Raw genomic sequence first — 15,838 nt, 5'->3', positions numbered from 1 at the left:
AAAAAAAAGTGGTGTATGTTTCTTTGTTTGGTTGGTTGTTGCCTTTTTTTTAATTTCAAACTGTGTCCATTCCCTCTTGTCCTGCTTCTTTGCTCCACTGATTCTGTCTATTTTACTCTCCTCATCAGGTATTTATGCACACTGACTAAACCCTGCTGTGCCTTCTATTCCCCAGGCTGAACTGCGCAAGTACTCTTAGATCTTCCCTGTGTTTCAGATGCGCCAAGTTCTTTATCATCATCGTGTTCCATCACTGGATTCCCTCTCCTGTGTCTTCATGTTTCTCTTGTTCTGGGGAGCCCACAACTGAATGCCAGCTGAGACCAGACGTGTCTCAGCAGGACTGAGATGAGGGGAAGGATCCTCTCCCTTGACCTGCTGGCAGTGCTCTGCCTAATGCAGCCCAGGACATTGCTGGACATCTTAGATGCAAAAACACATTGCCAGTTCATGGTTAACTGGATATCCACAAGCACCCTTCAGGTTCTTTTCTGCCAAACTGTTTTCTAGCTGGTAGATGCCGGTGCCTTGGGTTGTTTTTCCCTCAGGAGAAGGATTTCACATTTTCTTTGCTGAACACCATGAGGTTCCTGTTTGCTCAGTTCTCCAGCCTGTCCAGGTCCCTCTGGACAGTAAGCACAACTCTCTGATGTATCAACCATTTGTCCTGCTTTTGTGTCACCCTCCAGGATAGAGGATGAAGGTTTACTGAAAAATAAAATGCAAACGATAGCTTTTTGCCATAAATCTACAATCTACTTCCCCAGATGCTTTCCTTCACTGGATCTTCTAAGAACATTAGTAAATGCCAGGTGCTTTATCTGTAATTACTGAAAACTGTGTCCTGCTGTCACTTGGCTTGGATGTTCTCTGCCACACCATCCAGCATCTGCCTTACTGAAATGTTGTTCCTGACCAAATAGCAAACCTGTTCTGGTGTTTTAGCTTATGGCCTCTGTGAATCTTAGATCTTGTCAGCTCTAACTACCATGCTTAATACCAAGAACCCACAAAATGCAAGATGAATTCAGTGATAGCCATGTGGGAGCAGAATAATATTGGAGCTGGGATTTGGTTTTGTTCTGACTTGCATGCAGAACTGTTAGTGTGAGCCCTGGCACTTGGCAGGGAAGTTGGACAAAAGCAGCTTGCCAAAGGCTTGCTCTTTATGCCTATGGACATTTCTGTGGTGAAATTGCACAACTGCCAGCCAAGCCGACATGCCCTCAGCACTCCTTGCAGCGGCACGCCTGCAGTCTTCTGAGTTGTCCACATCCCAGCCTTTGCCCCCAGCACCTCTGTCCTTGTTTTTGCTCTGGGACACTGAGTGCCTTGGAGCATTATGGAGTCAGTGATCATCCAAAAATGTCTTTTTGGCATTCCATTGGAGGCATTTTGCATGAGTTTACATACATAAGGAATTTATAGCAGAAAAATCATGAAGAAACTCTTCATGGAAATGCATTTTTCTAACCCTTGTCTTCTCTCATTACTTCTGATTAATGTAGATCGGGAGATACTTTGGAAAAGTCAGAGCACAGTAATGAATGGATTCACATGCCTAGTTTCTGTCTCTAATAATGAAAACCCACTTAAAATTATCTTTGAAATGTGTAAAAGCCGACTGCACAATGGGAATTTTACTCAAAAGCACAGAAGGATCTCTGCTAGGGTCATCGTGGAATACTCTGCAAAAGAGAAATAAAGGACAAAGGCACACTACAGAGTTTCTTCTCATCTCTGTGAGGTACCATGGCTGTTGGACAGCAAGGAGACATCCTCCTTTAAGATCTGACAAATCCTTTGGAATTTCATGATCTGCTCCTTAGTGAGTCAACAGAGTCTGCAGAGTGACAAGGCAGGAGTGAGCTCAGACTGTACAACTTCAGTGATGGGAAGTGAGTAAGTAGCTGGTGTCTTGCTTCATAGTGCTGGACTTTTCACAGTACTACTTGCAGCTCACTGCAAGTAGAGTCTGAGATGGGGACTTTTTTGGAAGGAATTAGATCCCCATAACGACTATATGAAAACAGAACCACACACAGTCCTACAGTGTGCAATAATTCTTCACAGGATAGTTCTGCAGTAGCTTGAGAGAACAATACTCCTCATTTAGCAGTGGTCTTCAGCCCAGGTCTTCCAGTACTACTCAGAACCACACAAAATTCAGCAGCTAGGACAGACGCCATCAGGGAGAACGAAACACGGGGTTGCCTTTTGTGCTGCACTTTTATCCCTGCCTGGGCCTGGTGAGGCTGTGGATCCATTGCCCTGTGTATAATGGCATGGGCTCAAACATGGCATGCAAACAGATGTGTGATGCATGAGGCACATCCCAGTGGTGAGCATAGCATCCTGTGCTAAATCAACTTCTTGAGATTAAACTCTCTTAAGGGTTTAGTGCATGGGACCAGTCAAATTAAAAACAGAAACAGAAGCAAAAGTAGCAGCAAACTGTTTCCTAAGTATTTGATATGTGCTTCTTGGAAACTCTTCCATTGTATTGTTGCCTCTCAGGGTACCTTCTGAGAATGGGACACCTTAACTTCCCTCTCACTGCATCCAGTCAGAAAACACCAGCCTGAGTGCTGAGCCTGAAGATAGGCATGTACACAACAGTCATCACTCAGGCCTCTGAGCAGCTTGTTCTTTAACACTTAAAGCAACAGGGTTGAGACTTTTACATCACATACATGTTTTTAAAACTACAACCCCAAATTAACTCAACTCATGAGGCATGTTGCTCCCACTGAGACACTGCATTTTCTCAGTGAAGTCTTCTGTTCTCATGTGGATAAACCTGTGAATGACTGTTTGGAAAATAAACTAGAGTCATGGAATCATAGAATCATAGAATGGCTTAAGTTGAAAGGGACCTTAAAGATCATCTAGTTCCAACACTCCTGCTGCAGGCAAGAGTGCCACCCACAGGCTCAGGCTGCTGAAGGCCCCATCCAACATGACTTTGAATGCCTTCAGGGATGGGGCACCCACAGCTTCTCTGGGCAGCTGTGTCAGTGCCTCACCACCCTCTGGGTAAAGAATTTCTTCCCAACATCCAACCTAAAATCCAACCTAAATTTTAGCTCTTTTAGTTTAAAGTCATTCTCCTTTGTCCTATCACTATCAAACCATGTAAAAATCAGTCCCCCTCCTGCTTACAAGATCCTTTCAAGTACTTCAGTGAGTTCTCCCCGGAGCCTTTTCTTCTTCAAGCTAAATGAGCCCAACTCCCTCAACCATTCTTAATGGGAGAGATGCTCCAGCCCTCTGATCATCTTCCTGACCCTCCTCTGGACCAGCTCCAACAGCTCCACATTGTTCCTGTGTTGGTATCCTCAGATGGAGCTTAGAAGGGAAAAGTAGATGGGAGACAATCTTGCCCTGCTTGCCATCCCTCTTTTGATGCAGCCCAAGATACTGTTGGCCTTCCGGATGGCAAGAGCACACTGCTGACTTGTGTCCAACTTTTTGTCCATCAGGACATCCCAGTCTTTCTGCACAGGGCTGTTCTCAATGAGTTCTTCTCCCAGTCAGTACTAACATCTGGCACTGCCTTGATCCAAGTTGAACATCTTGCACTTAGCCTTGCTGAACCTCAGTAGGTTCTCATGGGCCCACTTTTTGAGCATGACCGGGTCCAGTCTGCTCTACCGATCTAGTACAGCTTTCTTACAGCATCCTAGAAAAAAAGTAGGAGTAAATCTCAGGCCAAGTGTCATGTGAGGTAAGAAAGTCTATCTGACATAATTTCTTTCTTAGAACTTTCAGTGTTGAAAGTCTTCAAACTTTGGTGCTTTGCCAAAATCCACAATCCCCACCACAAAATTAGACGATATCTAAAAAAGAAGTCCCTTTCCAGGAATGACACAAACAGCAAAGAACACAGCAAGAGGAAAAAATATCTTTCAGAAATGTTCAAGATAGATTAGACATTTAACTTAAAGGATAGTGGGGACTTGGCCATACACTTTGGTGAGTCTGAGAGAAATTGTTTTTGTCTGATTATAACTCTCAGACCCGAGTTTTGCTTTCCCCACAACTAATTGTTTCCCAGAAATTACATTATTCTTATTTCATTTTGGTTTCTTTGATACTGAGCTGCCTGAAACGGGAGTCTGAACAGAGGAAAGAACTAAAAAAAAGTTTGAAAAAATGTCTTTTTTCTAGTCACCAAAATTCAGAAATTTACCAAAACTTCTTAAATACAACATTTTCTACTCAGTTAGATCCAGGCAAATTCCAGCCAGCTTGACCACTCCTCTGCTGGTTCAATTTTATACTGTCCTTTTAGGCCACTTAACCTAAAAGAATCCACTGCTGCAAGAACCACAGTACTGTTTCAACTCACATTTGCAGTTCATTTGTTCTTTTCTCTGAAGGAGACAAACTGTTTTTCTTTTCTTTGTTGAAGTTTACTATACTGTGGGCAAAACATCAAAGGGAAGAGCTGGATGGAGCTGCAGAGCAAGCCCCAAGGAGCACACCGTTACAATGGAACAGTCAATATTTTTCAAATGCTAAAGTTGGGAAATATTTTAAATCTTTTTCTTTCTCCTTTCTACTGGATGTGCGGCTCCACATAGCCTGCCTGCATCCTGGAGAAAACTGCAAGCTCAGTGATGCCCAGTGTAGGACAAGAGGTGGTGGGCACAAGTTGGAGCACAGGAGTTTCCTCTTGAACATCAGGAAGAACAGTCTGTGCAGGTGACAGAGCGCTGGCACAGATTGCCCAGAGGCTATAGGAGCTCTTCCTTGGACATCTCCAAAAGCTACCGGGACATGGTCCTGGGCCCTCTGCTCTGGGTGTGCCTGCCTGAGCAAGAGTTGGGCCTGATGGACCCACAGGTCCCTGCCAATCTCAGCTATTTTGGAATTCTGTGATTTTTTCAGTGTTCTACAGCCATTTGGTGTAGTCCCCCACCTTCATGGTAGCTGTTGGGTAAGGAAACACAGAGCAGAAAGTTCCAAAAGAACTACTTTGGAGTTGGATGCTCAGTTGATATTAGCTGGCACCACTCAGACAAAGCCAGCAGAGCTGCCCCACAGCGTTAGACCTTGAGGGAAGAAGTAGGTATAATCTGGGAAGGGAGCAAATACTTCTGTTACTCAGCCAGTCTGAAAAGCAGACTGCACTAGCATTTATTTGAGGAAAATGCCACTCAGATTGTAATTGAGAATATTTGGTTGTAATAATACAAGCATTTTTCTGCGATGACCGTACAGCTGATGTTTTGTCCAAAAAAGGCAGCGTTCCTTTGGTATCAAGAGGACTTGTTGAGCGTGAAGAGTTAAATATGGTTTGGCTAGAGCATAACTGAGGGAGCATATAATGCCTATAATTAAGGAAATAACACTTTGTTTCAAAAGACTTTTTAGTTGCTTATGAGTTGTTAGATTTTAAATAAATTAGGCTGAAATTCTCCGTGCTGGTTGCTTTATTCCTGCTGAGGTGTCTGGGAAAGATTTAATCAGAAGTTATTAAATCTTTTCCAAAAGATCAATTGGGAAAAGCTGCACTGCTTTGCCTATAACAAAAGAAACAGTCCTGTAATGATATGACTAAGCAGCTGCATGACTTGCTAGGGAAATGCAGGCACCTAACACAAGAAATGAGTCAGTTAATGTTGACAGTAGGGAAGCTTGAAAAAGAGATAAAGAATGGGAGAAGAGGCAAGGACAAGCCATCAGCAAGGCTTGTTGGGACTGAGAACGCTACAAAGTGGAAATGTGGATTGCATTAAACAAACCGTGGAGCAGAGGAAATGGATGCTCTGAACCAGAATGCTGGGAGGCTGGGAATTAATGGCAAAGACTGTGAGTGGGATGAGGAAGTGTGTCCATGAGTGTGTGATGTAAACGCATGAGCAAGTGCATACAGGCAGCCCAGTCCTCACAGAGCTATAGAAGCAAAGTAATGAACTGGGGGAGAAAAAAAACAGGACACAAAGTATCTTGAAGGGAACAAGAAAATTCAGTCAATCTCCTCTTTCAATAACCTTGTACATGTACAAGTTAGATGCTTAGTTTTCAGCTTATTGCTGCTGAGAAGTTTGTTTAGGGAAAGTCAGAAGAGAAGTAGTTAAAGGACAAGGAAACTTTTCCAGCTGACTTGAGCAGCTTGCATTGTATTCATTCATTGTTCCTAAAACTGCACAAAAGCGTGACCTGATTTTACCTCTTGTTCTTCCATTTCATTCTGGAACACCGGGAGCCAATACTGTTATTCATATGTACCAAATGAAGAAGCTCTGTTTATGCTGGGACATACAAGTTGTACATCTTCCTATAAATCTTAATTTGGCTGATTCTCAATTTTAAACTATCAGTTGGCACTTAGAGATGAATTGCACTCAGCATTTTGGTGATAAATCAGGGATGGAGTGTGTAGGTAAGGCTGCATCTTGCAGGGCAACTTCCTTTTAAAAGGACTCAAACTTCTTTGCTGACCCACAGAATGCAAGAAATTCCCCGCGGGCCACACCAGGTGAGCCATCTCACTCACTGCTTCATTTCTGATGGTGGCAAGAGGAGATGCTGTACAGGATGAACAGCGAGGTGGGTGGTTATCTGCAGCCCTTTCCCTTAGCACTCAGCATTTACAGTGGTTGAGTAAGGGGTACTAGAGCATTTCCACAAAATCCTGTGACAGCAAGCTCCAGAGAGTCGCTACTCACTGTATAAGCAAGTACTTTATTTTGTACTTTAACCTCATCTTTTGCTGGTTGTTTCCTAGATCTCATATCATGATCTGGGAAACAAGATGCAAGATTAGTTCAATCAGCACACTCATCACTTTGTAAATCACAATTACATCTCTCCATTGCTCCTTCTCTTCAGATCCAAGTCCCAGTGTTTTCAGTTTGTCAGATAGCAGCTTCAACCCCTCAACAAGTTTTGTTTCCCTTTTACTCTACTACAAGAACACAGGGTTTTGTGTGTTATTTTTTTAATGTAGCAGCAATATTACACCCTCTGTCCTGTTCCTAATAACTTTCCTAGGAGCTCCAACATTTTATTGACTTTTGCTTGCCATCGCATACTGAGCTGATGATTTCAGACAGCCATCAGCAATGGCTCCAAGATGTCTTTCCTAAGTTGTAACTCTTAGTTCCAAATTTGATGTAGATCATTTTTTCCTAGATCCTTTGCCCTGTATTTATCTATGTTCAAGTTCATCTGCCATCTCAGTGCAAGCTCAGTTTGGTGAAGTCTAAAGAATTTGAAAGAACTTGCTAACATCTGCAAACTCTGTGACTCCATTTCTTCAGCTGCCATTTCAAAGGGGATGACTTGGTTAACATTCATAACTCCCTAGGAAAAAGAAATCTCTCCAAAATCCCCTTGAAGTCTGAAAGCTGGTTTCTACTTGTCTAACCAAGGGGAGCCTTCATGTGATTTACAGAGTCAGTAAAGACAACGGAGTCCTGCAAGTCCTGTAAGGAGAAGAGGGAAGGATACTGTCTCCATCTGCCTCATAGCTCCACAGCAAGGAGACTTTGCTTTCTATCAGATTGCTGGGATTATTCCTGAAAAACATCTGATGTGTAAAATGAACATTCAGACAGATGGATTTAGTAGTATATGGCACTAAGACGTTGCTATGTCTAACAAAAAAAGATGAAAATGTGAGTTTTGTCCATTCAGATGAGTTACTTTAGTTATTAAGAGTATTCCTAACTGCACTCCTGGCAACTTTGCTTATTTAGAAATTAAGGTACGTAGAAGCCCTGAAGAGTGGAAAGGTTATCCCTTAGGCTACAGTGAAAGGCATTCTGTGGCTGTAGCTCCATCTACTGGTACTGACTGGTGTGATCATAGAATCATAGAGTCACTCAGGTTGGAAAAGACCTTAAAGATCATTGAGTCCAACCATAACCTAACCATACTACCCTAACAAACAACCCTCCGTTAAATCATGTCCCTGAGCACCACATCCAAACGGTTTTTAAACACATTCAGGGATGGTGACTCAACCACCTCTTTGGGGAGCCTATTCCAGTGCTTAACAACCCTTTCTGTAAAGAAGAGTTTCCTGATATCCAACCTGATCTCCACACTTGAGTGGGAATCAGCAACATTTTCCTCACAGGTCTTTTTAAAATGAAATTAAATTCACCATTATTTTTTTCTCCTGATATCCTCTCATGCAGCAGAGGCACCTGGGTCTGTGAGACACCCAACGTGGTGGTACCAAGGAAGTGTTGGTACTGCAGTAATCCATCTTGGGAATTTGATGTGACGTTGTACCTCATGGCTCGTCCAACCCTAGGTCAATCACAGCCTACCAGTCAGGTCCCCTAAAATAATGAGAGCCTACAGGTGCTGGATTTTAAACTTGGAGCCCTCATGCTTTCTCCTTCTGCCACAATCACCAGTTATTTTTCCTTTAATGGCAGCAGCTATTCCCACAAGAGCTTATCCCAGCAGCAGGATCCTTAGGAGAAAAGACAAATGACATAAGGCCAAAGAATTTGTAATGCCGTTTATAAAGGTCAGCTCTCTTCAGTGCCGAAGGAGAATTCTCCTCTTCTTTCCATCACTGAAATTGCATGCGACTTGACCCCAAAGGAAGTTTCATTTTTATAACTAAAAGCAAAATTTGGCCTCTTATTTATCATGAGACATCCCTTTTTCTAAGAAAATTTGCTCCAGCTACAACTCGGACTGGTTGACAGAATCGTTATTCAGTGTATTTACTTTTTCATTTTAGGTCATTGACTGAAGCTTGGTCTTTGGCCCAGGAACAGCTATCACTGCTATGGGTCAGGTCAGACATGCCTCAGCACTCAGATGACACCTATGTCTACCTACTCCCTCTTTTACAATAATCCATGTTAACCAAGACCCATGCCATTTGGAGTCATGGAATAGAGTAAGAGAACTACTCTGTCCTTCTTCCAATCCTTAGGGCTAGTACTGTGATAGGAAGTGGGTCTGGGAAGTGGGGAACACTTCCCCTTCCTCTCTGATCCTGTATTTTGTGTTATATCATCTGGTGATTATTGACTCTGTCCCTTATTTAAACAGCCCAAGGCTCTAAGCTGGCCCTACAGGTTTCCCAGGGCATCACAACCCAGGCTAAGGTATTTACAGTCTGCAAAACAGAGATAGCAAGGAGTCAAGACTCACACAAAATGCTAGGTTTAATATATGGGACAAGTGTAGTGAAGTGCTATGGTCTTAGCTCTTCTCATACAGTCAGTGGGCCATTCACACAGTTCCTCCATTTGCCTTAACTTTGTGCATTATTTTGGTGGAACCATCTTGAGCCCATCTGTGTCCTTTCATGCACAAGCTGCCTAACAGCAGATTGTACCAAATACACAACACTGATTTCTGGGTTGTCCAGTTTGTCCAGATCATGCTGTAGCTCCCTGCTTGCCTGCATGCCCAACTTCCTTTCCATAAGCAGGTAAGAGGCAGGGAGAGGAGGAGATGCCTCTTTTGGTTTTATCATCGCAGAGCTGTGACATTGCTGAAATGTTCAGCTAGGCCCAAGAGGTTGAAAATATCTTTAGGCCCTTCAATTTGGAAGTAATAAGATCTACAGTATCATTAATTACATTAGTAATTTATTCTACAGTATGCTTTCCACTTCAAAAGTATTTGTAAGAAAAGCTGCTATAGTACTTGCATGAACAGAAAAAAAGAGGTAGCAAAGTTGCTTTTTTTTAACAAGAAAACACTTTTTGCCTCTTCAATTTGTCTCAAAAAGCTTATTGAACCTAAAACAACACCTGCAACAAAGTAATCATTCCTGGGCATTGTGAGTAGAACTGCCCATGCATGTAATCAGATCACTAGAAGTCCCAGCACCATTGTACAGGAAAATAGGGCAGTGTGAGGTCTTGGCTCTGCACTAAGAAGACTGCAGAAAGATCTTTTTCTTCACAAGGAACTCTCTGGGCTTGCTCTCATCTGTTGTTTATTTTTCCACATTGTTGGTCCACTGATACGGGTCACACTTTGCTGAGAAGATCAGAAAATGTGTTTGGATGAAATTGAAAGGTCCAGTAGTTCTTTGAAGAATACAATCACTGCTGCAATAAAGTATGAGTCTGCAGCAGTCAGTCCTCAAACAAGAGTCTCTTTGCAGCCTTTCACAATCGATCTGATCAATCTGAATCATTCACAATCTGCAGAATCCATATAGATAATTGCAATAATCCCACAGCAACTAAGGCGTTAAAAACATATCTGTCCACAGCCCAATGACTTGATCATTGTGCTTCCTGAAATGCAGCTTTACAAGTCAGTTGCCAAAACTTAGCTCAGGTTTCTGAGCTGAAAGGTGCTGTGGCCTGGCAGGCTGAATGCAGTAGTGTTTTGCTAATGCCAAGGACGTAGAGCTCAAACCTTGCATATGAGGAAGCAGCTTAAAACTGCAGATTCTTCAGGACTTGTTTTCTTTTCTAAGATGCAGATTATTAAAAAAAAAAGGCAAATTATATATAAAAAAAAATACATGCTCTCATTTTCCTGTTTTCCTCTTCGCGAGATCAAAAACTACAATGTTACATTGGCACCTCAGTTTTAGGAATCATGGTTCACTGTTATCTTCAGGCAAACCAGGCAGAAAGCTCTTCTGTATAACCTGGTGGACTGGCAACTGAGCATGAAATGCATCAGGATCCTGATGTTCAGTGATCAGTTTCACACAATGCCAATAAAAGTGGAGCAAACTGGCTCTCAAAGAGTTTATACTCTTACTTTTTTTCTTCAAATTCAGACAGGAAAATACCAGTACCTAAAGGGAGCCTATAAACAGGAGGGGAGTCAACTCTTTGAAAGGGTAGATAATATAACAAGGGGAAATGGTTTTAAGTTGCGGAAGATTTAGGTTGGATACAGGGGGAAGTTCTTCACAGAGAGAGTGATAAGATGCTGGAACAGGCTGACCAAACAGGTTGTGGATGCCCCGTGCCTGCAGGTGTTCAAGGCCAGGTTGGATGGGGCCCTGGGCAGCCTAGGCTAGTATTAAACATGGAGGTTGGTGGCCTTGCCTGAGGCAGGGGGTTGGAGCTTCGTGATCCTTGAGGTCCCTTCCAACTCTGGCCATTCTGTGATTCTAGGAATTTCAACATTTGTTAAAGTTATAAAGCAATTGCAAATATACGTGTATATGAGAGTAAGCATAATGGGAGTCAGCACTGTGAGATGTTTTTTTCTTGAAGCTAACAAGACATTCACTTAGTGATTTGTCAGTGTTTTTCTTTAACAGTTTATGGAGGACACAGATCTGCACAATCTCTGTCTGGTTCTGACTCTTTCACTTTCTACAGATGTGTTTTTACAGCTGCATTTTTAAGCAGTGTTTTAAAGCAGCTAAACTTTATTCACTTCATAGGTTTTAATCCACATACACAGGTGTGAGAAATCACAAATAGACTGATCCTGTACGTATCAGTTGTCACTGTAGGAACTTCAAGTTATTTGCAGATAATTCAGGAAATCAGTAGAGTTAGGAGTTCTGTGAAGCACCCTCTGTGCATCATTTGCTGAATGCGTCTGAGCAAAGTTTCGGCTTTGTAAACTGTGTTCTTTCATTTCTCTTCAGCAATACCCAGTGAACTATTGCTTCTCCTTGCATCCCTTGCAAGCTGTCTCTCCTCAGTGACTGCTTATTTACCAGCAGCTACTGAACACTGATATACAAAATAACATTAAATATTATGAAATATTTTCTGATTCTAGAAGAGTAGGTACCTTCGATTCTCCTGCACTGTAGCTTCACATTAGATAGAGACATCTGATGAAAGCACCGTTCGGCATCTGTAGCCTCATTCCTTTCACCTTGAATTTACTGTAACAGTAAATATCCCTATCTTCTTCCCAGCCCCTTCCATTCTTTGAAGACATAAGCTTGTGTTCTTCAGTGTCACCAGTCATAGGCTTGGGGGTATTTCTGAACATTTAAGAGAAAAGAATGATATGTGTAAGAATCAGCCCACACCTGTAGTAACTATCGCAATAGTTGTGTTACTCTCCTAAGTATTTGCGTAAAGACTTTGCAGCATGCACACACGTACTATTTGCGAGTCACCCCTGTCATATTAGTTATGTATAAGGTAATATCAAATTAATTACTGGTTGCTGGGTCAGGGTTTTTTTGTTTGTTTGTTTTTCCTCCTAAGAATGCAACTGCTTCCTTGTTCTGGTGTATCTTTCCTTTGGTTTTCCTAAAAGACCATTAAGATTCCTTGCATACTAGCAGAACATTTATGCCCTCGTTAGCCATGAAAGCCACCTCTTCATTACCGTAGCTCTTACCTTTATTTCTTCTCTGCCCTTTGTTTGTCTTTAATAGTTAAGAAGGAAAGTTTAGCCTTTTCTCACTATGCAAATAGTTCCCAAGCTATTCTACCTGCACTTTGCTATCTGGGCTTTGTAAGTAGATTAAGAGATTTAAACCAAACCCACTAATCATCTTTACACCTCAGGTTTGAACTCCGACCAAAGACCTACTAAACTTGGTCAGCTTTTTAACTGACGTCACATGTCATTCCTTTTCTGTAAGTTTAAACAGGCAAAAAAACTAAGATTTCTCCCTCATCATCCCAGTTGGTTGCAGGGGCTGTGGCATGCATACTCTGTAGTGTGCAGTACACATCTAGGCTGCAGGGTGAGGAAGTAACCATACCAAAGTGCTGTGCCTATTTACAGTGTTGTTGAAGCTGACCTTGCACTTCTCCTCACTAACATTTGTGCAGATCACTAAACAAATCTAACACTAATGAAACTGTGCCTTCTTAAGAAACCTTAGGCTTAATTTTCTACGTGAGGCATCAAGAGCACCTATTTTTAAATGTGCCCTGGAAGTTCATTTTCTGCACGATAATGAAATGCATTATCTTTGTGCACACATAAGCACATATATATGAATTTGCATGGGTGTATATTTGTACTCACAAGTAATCTTTCAGAAGAAAGAGCTGGATGTGGCTCTGAGCAGCCTGCTGTAGGTGCCCTTGTTGACTCCAGGGCAGTTGGACTAGATGGCCTTCAGGAGTCTCTTCCAACTCAAACGATTCTGAGATTCCATAAAATCTCTCTTGCCACATAATTTTTTGCTATCTTCCAAACAGAGGATTAATAACCAGACTGCCACCATAAACATTTTAAGTAACTTTAATGCTGCTTAGGTAAGTCTGTTAAACATTTTCAGCCATATACTCCAGTGTTACTGTACATATTTTATACAATATGAAATATTTTTTTAAAGTATATGGCTCTAGATAAAACATTCACAAAACAAGTTCCAATGCAAGTAAAGGATTAGGAAAAAAAAAATAAAAAAATCAAGCAGAGTACAAAATCTTTGTAAGACAAAAATTTCAGAAAACAAAATATATAAAAAAATCCCATTGCAGTAATTCAGGACTGAGTGGTTCCAGAAGTTGGAAAGGCTGCCACTCACTGCTGTGTCACTGATAAAAACCTCTGTGCTGGGTCAGCAGGGACTGAAGGACTCCATAAGGTTGGCACCTCTCAGAGATCCTTGTTCCTGACAAATTTGGCAAGTACCCTCCATAACAGGCACTCATGTTGGTTGGATCAAGGAGAAAGAGCAGGTCTGGGAATGAGGAACATCATGTCTTCCCTCACCCAACCATCACTGTTCTCTGTAGAATTCTAAGGTGCAGACTCTGCAGAAGTGTAAGGTGCAACGGCAAGAAGCAGTGAGCAAAAAGTTCTGTGAATGACAGGGAACTTTTATGCTCCCAGATTATCAATTTGGCACTAGCGACAAGAGTTGTTAAGGAGCAGGGCACAATGCCCTATTTAATTTTGTATTTATAATTGTGTCATTACACAACTGGAATATTCAATTAACCTTCCTTTCTGCCAAAAGCCAACTCTGTAATGAGCGGACTGCTTTGCATTTCACTGCTTTCAGAAAGGTGTTGCATAGGCATCTGTCCAAATAAAAACACCTTTACAACACAACCCAAAATCAGGATGTACCAAATACTGCACTGCAAGAATTGAGGTCAGACAATAGTCACTATCTGGTAACATTCCATTCAAATGATGTTGATTCACATAGTAAGTAACAAAAGCAGCACTTAAGTTACAAAAACAAAGCTGTATTTCCACAAAGTAAAACAGTGTAAATATTCCTGTCAAATTTATGCCACTTATATACAGACACCACACAAATGCACTGTTTGTTTTGCATATAAATAGATCTGATTGAGCTGATTTTCTAAAACTAATCAACTACTTACTGTTTGACAATCCCAGACATCTTCCATCTACTAAAGAATACAATAAGCTGGAATGATCAGATCACCATAGCTGAATATGGTTGTAAAACAACAATGAAAGATTGCACTGGATGGATATTTAAAATATTTTCTCTGTACAAAGTTAATAACACGTACTAAGCTGATATCACAGTCAGACTGGACTCTGATCATGCAAAGAGCAGCACACACAAGATCAGTGACTCTATAAAGAGCCTCGAGGCCCCACCCGTGTGGAACACACTGTAATGCTGCAGCACACGTAGAGCCCAATCCCAGGACTTAACAAGGGGGGTAGCTTTTTTAGCTGCCTATGCAGATAACACGTCTGTTTAGTTTCAGTTTTCTTCCTGTTCTTCTGGTTTAGTACCAGAATTCAGTTATCTGCTAGTAACATATGTTTATCTCTGACCTCTGGATTACAATTCAGCAAATAACGTTTATAAGGAGTTCCCAATGAAAGTAAAAAATAAAAAAACGAAGAGACAGAAACTTGTCTTCTTTTAAATAAATCCTGATTAAGGGTTATTTGCATTTCAGCACTTGGAAACAAATTTTAAGCAAAAAGTCTTTTTAGAATTACATTACAGTAAAACAGACAAGTAGTACTTAATTTGATCTGAAGTGGAGGAATCAAAGTTTCTTCAACTGCTATAGCTTCCATCTCCTCAATGCCAGGGCTGTGCTGAAACCATAACAAATAGCTGTGGCAAAGGCAAAAATCTAAAGGAAGAGCAGGAAGAAAAGAAAAAGAAAAAAAGTGAATCACACATTATATTGCTCTACTTTTTTTTTTTTTTTCTATTTGAAATTCATATACCACAAATGACTCAAAAGATACCTCCCCAATGGTAAAGATAACTCTGGGATGCTCCGAAACTCTCTCATAAACTCTGTTTTAATCCCACATTATTGTTTTTAACTTAGTTGCTAGTTGCTGAAGATATTTTGAAATAGGATAAACAGAACACGTTTGTGGGTTACTGTAGAAATTAATCACATGTACTTCCATCTGATATTTCAGTTTTCTCTTATCTAGACTGATAACCTAAGATTAGTGTTTGATTAGAAAGTATCCAGATGAATGCCTTTACTGGCAAACAATGAAAGAGACGTCCCTCTAAACAGTAGAGCTCTTTACTTGCAGAAAGAAAGAAACAGATTGAAGTTGGGCCTCTTCAGTCAGAAAAAAAGACATGACAGGAGATTATTGAGAAACGTCAGGAAGCTGCTACAGCTCAAGAAATTGAACAGATAAGAATTGCAGTTCATGCCATGGCAAAAGTGAATATGTTATATAAACAAGAAGAAAGAAGTTAAAAACTGAGTTGCTGGAAACAATAGTTTCTCATATTGTCCAGTACTGATCATGGACACTTTCTATTAGAATATATAGATTCGATCCAGTGATAACAACCTTGCTTCCACACAAGCATTAATTTGACAAATAAATTTTGAATAGATCCCAGAACTATTATTCGTAAAAGCAAAAGATACTTTTTAATTGCAGTATACACAACTAGAAAGCCACTTTAAAATAATTTAAAAAAAATAAAAATGTTAGCAAAGCTTTATCTTGTTTTTTTTTT

The 15,838-nt window shown here is 41.0% G+C and overlaps 1 protein-coding gene across 1 annotated transcript in view; it reads right to left on the bottom strand.

Moving 5' to 3' along the window:
• Positions 1–11,709: 11,709 nt before the first annotated feature.
• Positions 11,710–15,838, bottom strand: part of MAL2 (mal, T cell differentiation protein 2) — a 21,978-nt gene continuing 17,849 nt past the window's right edge. Inside the window, exon 4 of the mRNA XM_031552973.1 lies at positions 11,710–14,972. Coding sequence (XP_031408833.1) covers positions 14,901–14,972 — 72 coding nt within the window. The 3' untranslated portion in view covers positions 11,710–14,900. The remainder of the gene's footprint in view (positions 14,973–15,838) is intronic.

Source organism: Meleagris gallopavo, chromosome 3, assembly GCF_000146605.3.
Source record: "Meleagris gallopavo isolate NT-WF06-2002-E0010 breed Aviagen turkey brand Nicholas breeding stock chromosome 3, Turkey_5.1, whole genome shotgun sequence".
In the NCBI taxonomy this organism is placed as follows: Eukaryota; Metazoa; Chordata; class Aves; order Galliformes; family Phasianidae; genus Meleagris; species Meleagris gallopavo.
The sequence above is the reverse complement of the archived record's forward strand: the minus strand, read 5'-3'. Positions and strand labels throughout refer to the sequence as shown.